General features: G+C 52.4%; 1 protein-coding gene across 1 annotated transcript in view; it reads left to right on the forward strand.

The window, feature by feature from the left end:
- LOC108285440 (plasmolipin) overlaps nucleotides 1-8,688 on the forward strand; it is a 27,113-nt gene that overhangs the window by 12,201 nt on the left and 6,224 nt on the right. Inside the window, 1 exon segment of the mRNA XM_017502647.2 lies at nucleotides 7,630-7,807. Coding sequence (XP_017358136.1) covers nucleotides 7,630-7,807 — 178 coding nt within the window.

The raw sequence follows: 8,688 nt of genomic DNA on the forward strand, positions 1-8,688 counted from the left end.
TCTCTCTCTCTGTCACCCAGGCTGGAGTGCAGTGGTGTGATCTTGGCTCACTGCAGCCTCCGCCTCCTAGGTTCAAGCGATTCTCCTGCCTCAGCCTCCCAAGTAGCTGGGACTACACATGCCTGCTACCACCCCCAGCTAATTTTTGTATTTTTAGTAGAGATGGGCTTTCACTGTGTTGGCCAGGCTAGTCTCGAACTCCTGAGCTCATGATCTGCCCGCCTTGGACTCCCAAAGTGCTAGGATTATAAGGGTGAGCCACGGCACGCAGCCGAAAACCCATGTTCTTAACCCCTCGGGGTGATCATGACACCTGGCCATGTCGAATATTAAGCCTATGCTGGTTGCCAGTCTAAGTACCTTGTTCAAAACCACCCTAGGGCCCAGGCAGGAGGATTGGTTGAGCCTAGGAGTTCTAGACTAGCCCAGGCAACATAGGGAGACCCCATCTCTACAAAATAAAAAATAGCTAGGTGTTGTGGTGCACGTCTGTAGTCCTAGCTACTCGGAAGGCTGAGGTGGGAGGATTGCTTGAGCCCAGGAGGTCGGGACTTTCACTCCAGCCTGGTCAACAAAGTGAGACCCTGTCTCAAAAACAAAACCACCCTAGGTGGCAGACATGTTTCGAAGATGAAGGAAGATGAAGACAAAGGCACAGAGAGATCAAGCCACTTACCTGAGGCCACACAGCTAGTTAAATTGGCAGGGCCAGAGCTTGAACTCAGGGAGTCGATAGGCCACTCCTCCAACAGAACCGATGCCAGCCAGCATCACTCAGGTGAACAGGTCATGATACCTATCTACAGATTGAGAGAGCAGCTGAGAAAAACCTGTTCATTTCCTGCGGCTGCCATAACAAAGTTCCACAAACTGGGCGTCAGAAATGTATTGTCACAGTTCCTGAAGTCAAGGTGTTGGCAGGGTTGCTTTCTTCTGGGGCTCTGAGGGAGAGTCTGTCCCATGCCCCTCTCCTGGCTGCTGGTGGCGGCTGGCAAGCCTTGACTTACAAATGCATCACTCTCATCTCTGCCTCTGTCTTCACACAGTGGTCTCCCTCTGTGGTCTCTGTGTCCACATTTCTCTTACAAGGACACTGGTCATTGGATTAGAGATGCCTCCAATCCAATATAACGCGCCTTAACTTGAGCATGTCTGCAAACACTCTGTTTTCTTTTCTTTCTTTCTTTCTTTTCTTTTTTTTTTTTTTNTTTTGAGACAGAGTTTTGCTCTTGTCGCCCAGGCTGGAGTGCAGTGGCATGATTGTGGCTCACTAAAATCTCTGTCTCCTGGGTTCAAGAGATTCTCCAGCCTCAGCCTCCTGAATAGCTGGGATTATAGGCACATGCCACCACACCTGGCTAATTTCTTTGTATTTTTAGTAGAGACGGGGTTTGTCCATGTTGCTCAGGCTGGTCTGAAACTCTTGACCTCAGATGAGGTCACCCACCTCAGCCTCCCAAAGTGCTGTGCTGGGATTACAAGCATGAGCCACCGGAGTCCCACTCTGTCACCCAGGTTGGAGTGCAGTGGTGTGATCTCAGTTCACTGCAACCTCCGCCTCCTGGGTTCAAGTGATTCTCCTGCCTCAGCCTCCTGAGTAACTGGGACTATAGGCACATGCCACCACACCTGGCTATATTTTTAGTAAAGACAGTTTTCTCCATATTGGCCAGGCTGGTCTCAGACTCCTGGCCTCAAGTGACCCACCCACCTTGGCCTCCCACACTGCTGGGATTACAGGTGTGAGCCACTGTACCTGGCCAGACCCTGTTTTCAAATAAAGCCACATTCCCATGTACTAGGGGTTAGAACTTGAACATATTTTGGGGAAGGCATTGCAAACCACAAGAGACGAGGAAAAACTTCCCTCAAAGAGTCAGTGAAAGGCATGCACCCTGCAGGAACCTGGCCTGTGTGGCCATCAGTGTTGGCAGCTTCTGGGAAAACGGTAATAACAGGGTTACACTGGAGCAAGGAGTGCCTCTTGGTTGGCGTTTGTGATGATTCGCCTCTCTGATCCTGCAGGTGCCTTTAACAAAGACCATCTCTCTGTTGCCCTGTTGTTTGGAAAGTCTTTGAAGATGCAAAGGTCCTTTTTGACGCTGCAGTATTCATATATATATATATATATATATATATATATATATATGTGTGTGTAAAAGTTCTTAATCCAAATTCTTCAGGTTTTGAGAAAAGAAAAATAAAAGGCCCCATGCCCCTGAGATTTCCAGACAGTTCCCTTTGTTTACCTGCCGGATCTCAGAGAGCTGGGAAGGAGGGAAGGATGCGGTTCGGCTGTGTGCGTAGGAGACAGGGAGCTGTTCGTGTAGACACCTCCAGAGAAACGCGGGACAGATAACATAAGCAAGAGAGACCTACAGGCCAGGGGTGAAGGCAGAGTTCTGTTCCCAGATGCCCACGTGGCACCCTCCCTGCCCTCCCTCTCCTCCCTAGGTCTTTGTTCATCATCACCTTGCCAGTGAGATCTTTCTTGGCCCCTTATCCAGAATCGCAACCGTTACCCTGTTGCCCCTCCTCCTCCTCCTCTCCCTTCTCCATAGACATTTCTTAAATGTGTGAACCACAGAGACGCCCACAGTGAGGTGTATGCTAGGTGCCCAGTCCTGAGCAGGGTCTCTCTAGGGGAACTGGTCGGGGGTCTCAGGGACCAAGAGAAACCAGTCTGTCTGGTTCAAATGCAGGAATGGACCTTCCTTGTTCTAGGGCAGAAACCGAGGCGGCTCCCCAGGCACAGAGCCAGGCAGCCCAGCGAGAAGGAACGCCAGAAATTCCCACTGCTTATCATTGGCTTCATCAACTGGACTCTGATTTGGAAACCAGGGTTGGGGTGGAGCACGGCACAGGGCAGAGCAGGGGCTGGGGGAGCCTGGGTGCCCAGCCCAGCCTTGCTCTTGAAGCCAGCTGAAGTGTCCTCATTTTTACACTTCATTAAATAACTCATAGTAGCACAGGTTCCAGGGACACACAGATCTGGGTTCCTATCCTTCCCTATCCTTTAAAAAAAACTTTTTTTTTCCTTTTTGTGGAGGAGCCTTGCTTTGTCGTCAGGCTGGAGTACAGTGGCACGTGATCTCAGCTCACTGCAACCTCCGCCTCCTGGGTTCAAGTGATTTCCCTGAGTGTAGTTCCTGAGTAGCTGGAACTACAGGCACACGCCACCATGCCCGGCTAATTTCTGATTTTTTTTTTTTTTTTATATTTTAGTAGAGACAGATTTCACCATGTTGGCCAGATGGTCTCGATCTCCTGACCTCGTGATCCATCCACCTTAGCCTCCCAAAGTGCTGGGATTACAGGCGTGAGCCACTGCACCCTGCCAAAATTTTTATTTATTTTTTGAGACAGGTTCTCTGTCACTCAGGCTGGAGTACGGTAGTGCAGTCATGGCTCACTGCAGCCTTGACTTCCCAGGCTCCATTGATCCTCCCACCTCAGCCTCCCAAGTTAGGACCACAGGCATATGCCACTATGCCCAGCTAAATTTTGTATTTTTGATAGAGATGGGGTTTCCCCATGTTGCCCAGGCTGGTCTTAAACTCTTGAGCTCAAGTGATCCACCCACCTCAGCCTCCCAAAGTGCTGGGATTACAGGCATGTGCCACCAAGCCCAGCCTCCAGCCCTGTCCTTTACCCACAGTGACCACAGGGACGTCTCCTCCTGAGCTTCCATTTGGAAGATGAGGTTAACAAATAGAACATTTGGGGAGGGTCTGGTGATGGAGGAGTCAGTGAGTCGTGTCTGGCGCAGAGCAGGAGGGCATTGAGTGGTCATTGTGTCCTAGGCTGTGAGTCACAGGACAGGTGATTGATAGGCATACTGTATTAGAAACCTGAATTGGTCTTTTGTGGATTTTTGGTTCATTGCATTTTCTGACTTCCTTTTAGTTAGTTGGAAGCAAACCGCATAATGGCAGTGGAGGCCCATAAGGAATTGGCTTTAAATGAAAAACTAATTGTTTATCCTGGACATGCCCAGTTCTCACCTGGAGAAGGTTCGGGAGTGTGCTGCGTGAAGTGTTTCTTCTCCCTCAGAACACTGACCTCCCCTGGCCTCGCCGGGTGTGGCTGTTTCTGGCAGGGTATTGTTCTGAGACATCCTGCCCTGGGTCCACACACAGGTCCTGCCCTGGCTCTGCCCCCAGCTTGGTGTGTTACAGTGGGCAAGGCCCTGTGGCTCTGCCCTGGCTTCCTTGCCCCCCACCCCCCACCCGGCCTGCTTTTGGCAATGAAAGGAGAGTGCTGATGAGCAGCAGAGGCTGGCAGGTTGCTGCATGTGTGTGCGTATGGGGGTTCCCTGGAGCTTCATCCCAGTGTGGGGAAAGCAAATGCCAAGCCCTGGAGAGAGGGACCCTTCCCTGGGCCTCCCACTTTGGGCCGATCCGTTTACTTGGGTTGGGGGGAGGCAAGACCAGGGCCAGTTCACAGATGGACACCTGCTTCTTATTTTATTTTGTTAATTTAATTTTTCTTAATTTTAATTTTATTTATTTTAGTTGATTTTGAGACAGGGTCTTGCTTTTGTTCAGGCTGGAGTGCAGTGGCACAATCATGGCTCACTGTAGCCTCAACCTCCCAAGTTCAAGCGATCCTCCCTCCTCAGCCTCCTGAGTAGATGGGACCACAGGCACACCACCACCACACCTGGCTAATTTTTAAATTATTTGGTAGAGACAGGCTTCCTGTATATTGCCCAGGCTGGGGTCTTGAACGCCTGGGCTCAAGCAGTCCTCCAGCCTTGGCCTCCCAAAATGCTGGGATTACAGGCATGAGCCACTGCACCCAGCCCCCCGCTTCCTCTTTTAATACACAGCACCTGTGCAGGGCAGGGTTCTGATCTCTGTCATGGGTGGAGAAATAGGATTGTTAGTTCCTAAGCACATTGTGTATTTAGTGTAAATTATGTGTTGGGCACTGGTGATAAGCGATGAACAAAGGCCAGAATCTTCCTGGGAGAGCAGGGAAGGTGCTCGCTCAGCCTCACCCAGCCACATAGCCTTTGACTTCCAAGCCCAGGGCCCCACCTGCCACTTCCCCATTGGGCCACACCCTTTCTGAGCCAGACCCCTGGGGGTTGGTGAGGAGTCAGAGGGAGGAGGATTGTGAGGGCCAAGGGTCTCCCTGTAGCTCAGCTACAGGCCCGCAGTCTTGTCTCTGCGTCTGGAGGGATCCGGATACACAGAAGCTTCCCTTCTGGTCCTCAGAGGGGGTGCCTTGGGGTGGGGTGCCCAACACGCACCCAGCTCTGGCTGTGCTCTGGTCCCGGGCCCTCAGGCACTCTGGGCGCTGGTGGCAGCCCCTCGGCTGCTGGGAATGGCCAGGAGGACTTTCTCTCTGTAAAGCCTGGCAGCCAGAGGCGGGTCCTGCTCCAGCCGCTTCTCTGATCCCACTGATTTGTTTTTGGGCTGGTGTTAAGGTCACTGTGCAGCCTTGGGGCCATGTACCTAGGTGCTGACCAGGGGAAAAAGAGGACACCTCTGTGTGTCTTGATTGGCCACAGAGCCTTTCTCCGAAGCTAGACCCTTATGTCCCCTCCATGGCTAGGGATACCTGAGATTGCCTTCATGGAGAAGGGAGGATACTCCAACCTAGAGCATCTCCGCCAGCAAGGGGTAGGAGGGGCTGGGGAGGCCCAGGACGGCCACATGCGAGGTGCCTCTAGGGGCCTCCACGAGCTCGCTGGTCCCTGCTTCAGCTGGCCCTTTGCTGGGCTGCACCCCGAGACAGTCTGCTGGTGAGTTGACAAACCTGCCCTCAGAGGATTCTCTATGGCTGCAAGAGTTGGGGCCTGTGCAGTCCACTTTGGACTCCTAGAAGAAGAATAATTTAAAAACCACTTCTGGGCCAGGCGCGGTGGCTCAAGCCTGTAATCCCAGCACTTTGGGAGGCCGAGGCGGGTGGATCACGAGGTCAAGAGATCGAGACCATCCTGGTCAACATGGTGAAACCCCGTCTCTACTAAAAATACAAAAAATTAGCTGGGCATGGTGGCACGTGCCTGTAATCCCAGCGACTCAGGAGGCTGAGGCAGGAGAATTGCCTGAACCCAGGAGGCAGAGGTTGCGGTGAGCCGAGATCGCGCCATTGCACTCCAGCCTGGGTAACAAGAGCGAGACTCCGTCTCAAAAAAAAAAAGAAAAAAAAAAAAACCACTTCTGTTGCAATCATTTATGTGCATGAACTTGTAGGTCCTCACAGCAGCCCTGTGAGGTAGGAATGGTCATTATACTCTTTGATAAGCAAGGTAACCAAAGCGCAGGGTGTTTATGCCCTTGTCCAAGGCCAAGTGCATAACCTTACAGCTGGTAAGGAGAGCCGGGGTTGAAGCCAGGCAGTTGGGCTTCAGAGTCCGTGCTGTTACCCACTACCCACACTCTGCTGGGATGCTTGGACTCATCCTGCCACGTGGGAACGGTGTGACATGCAGGCCCCTTGGCTTCTCAGAGGCCCAGTTTCCTGTGAGATGGCAACACCTGTAAAGAAGGGCATCTGGGAGAGCCAGAGACGTGGGGTGTCAGGCAGGAGGTCACCCAGAGGCCCTTGTGACGTTCTCTGCTCGGCCCAGCTGGGAGGGAGGACACAGGGCTGTTGTTTTCCTGCCTCTGGGGCTCTGGTGACTTGATCTTCCTTTCAGCAGCTTTAACTGAGCCCCTGGCAGGGCCCAGGTCCCGTGCTGTGTGTGGGGACGCAGCTGTGACAGCCACAGCCCTGCCCTCGCAGAGCTCGCAGTCTGGGGAAGGGAACGATTATGGCCCTGGATGGTGGGTGCCTGAGGGGGGGCCCCTGTGAGCGCTGAAGAGGGCTCCGGGATGCAGGCTGGCTGCATGGGGGTGTCCTGGACCACCTGACATCTCAGCTGAGACCTGGAAGAGGTGTAAGCGTGCAGGTCAGGGCCCCAGCACAGTGGTATACTGCAGGAGCCAAATCAGCATTTCTTTTTAAAATTTTTTCTATCTTTTGAGACAGTTTCACTCTGTCTCAGAGGTTGGCGTGCAGTGGCACGATCATAGCTCACTGCAGCTTCTAATTCCTGGGCCCATATGATCCTCCTGCTTCAGCCTTCTAAGTAGCTGGGACAACAGGTGCACAACACCATACCTGGCTAATTATTTAAATTATTATTTTTGAGATGGAGTTTTGCTTTTGTTGCCCAGGCTGGAGTGCAGTGGTGCTATCTCGGCTCACCGCAACTTTCACCTCCCAGATTCAAGCAATTCTCCTGCCTCAGCCTCCCAAGTAGCTGGGATTACAGCCATGCATCACCATACCCAGCTAATTTTTATATTTTTAGTAGAGATGGGGTTTCACCATCTCGGCCGGGATAGCCTCGAACTCCTGACCTCAGGTGATCTGCCCACCTGGGCCTCCCAAACTGCTGGGACTACAGGCATGAGCCACTGCACCAGACCTTAATTTTTTTTTTATAGAAATAGGGACTTGCTTTGTTGCCCAGGCTGGTCTTGAACTCCTGGCCTCAAGCAATTATCACACCTTGGCCTCCCAAAGTACTGACGTTACAGGCGTGAGCCACTGTACCTGGCCAGTATTTCTTAGCTAGATGAGAAATGAAACCACATCCCTGACCGACTCTGCCCTGTCTGACCCTCCTAGGTGCTGGGGCTGCTGGTGTGGGCCCTGATTGCAGACACCCCATACCACCTGTACCCGGCCTATGGCTGGGTGATGTTCGTCGCTGTCTTCCTCTGGCTGGTGACAATCGTCTTCTTCATCCTCTACCTGTTTCAGCTGCACATGAAGTTGTACATGGTGCCCTGGCCACTGGTGGTGAGTCTGGGTGAGGGTACTGGAAGTGGCTATGACAGCACCACTGTGACTTTCCCTGAAAGAAGTGGCAGGGAGCGGGGGGTTGCCTGACGTCCTCACTGACCTAAGCTGGTCTGCAGAGCCAGGGGTGGAGGTGAAGACTGATGGTTCAGGGGTCCAGTTTTTCTTTCTTTTTTTTCCTTCAAGACAGTGTCTCACTATGTACAGGCTAGGGTGCAGTGGCTCGATAATGGCTCACTGCAGCCGTGAACCCCTCAGCTCAGGGATCCTCCCCTCTCAGCCTCTCCAGTAGCTAGGTCTACAGGCACATGCCACCATGCCCTGCTAATTTTTGTTATTTTTTTTTTTTTGTAGAGGAGGGGTCTTGCTTTATTGCCCAGCCTCCCAAGTAGTTCTACTGGGCTCAGTCAGTTCTACTTCAGCCTCCCAAAGTGCTGGGATTACAGGAGTGAGCCACCACTCTCAGCCTAGGTGGCCTGCTTTTCTGAGAACCATGAGCCAGGAAAGACACAGGCTCGACCTTGTCCCAGGAGGGGAGTAGAAGTGAGGGGCAGTTGAGTGGATTTATAACAGGCCATTTGGAATCTTAAAAATATTTTTCCCGGCCAGACGTGGTGGCTTATGCCTGTAATCGCAGCATTTTGGGAGGCCAAGTCAGGTGGATCACCTGAGGTCAGGAGTTTGAGACCAGCTTGACCAATATGGTCAAACCTCATCTCTACTAAAAATACAAAAATTAGCCAGGTGTGGTGGTGCGCGACTGTAGTCCCAGCTACTTGGGAGGCTGAGACAGGAGCATCGCTTGCATCCGGGAGGCGGAGGTTGCAGTGAGCCGAGATTGTGCCATTGCACTCCAGCCTGGGCGACAGAGTGGGAATCTGTCTC

This window comes from Cebus imitator, unplaced genomic scaffold, assembly GCF_001604975.1.
Source record: "Cebus imitator isolate Cc_AM_T3 unplaced genomic scaffold, Cebus_imitator-1.0 Scaffold297, whole genome shotgun sequence".
Classification (NCBI taxonomy): domain Eukaryota; kingdom Metazoa; phylum Chordata; class Mammalia; order Primates; family Cebidae; genus Cebus; species Cebus imitator.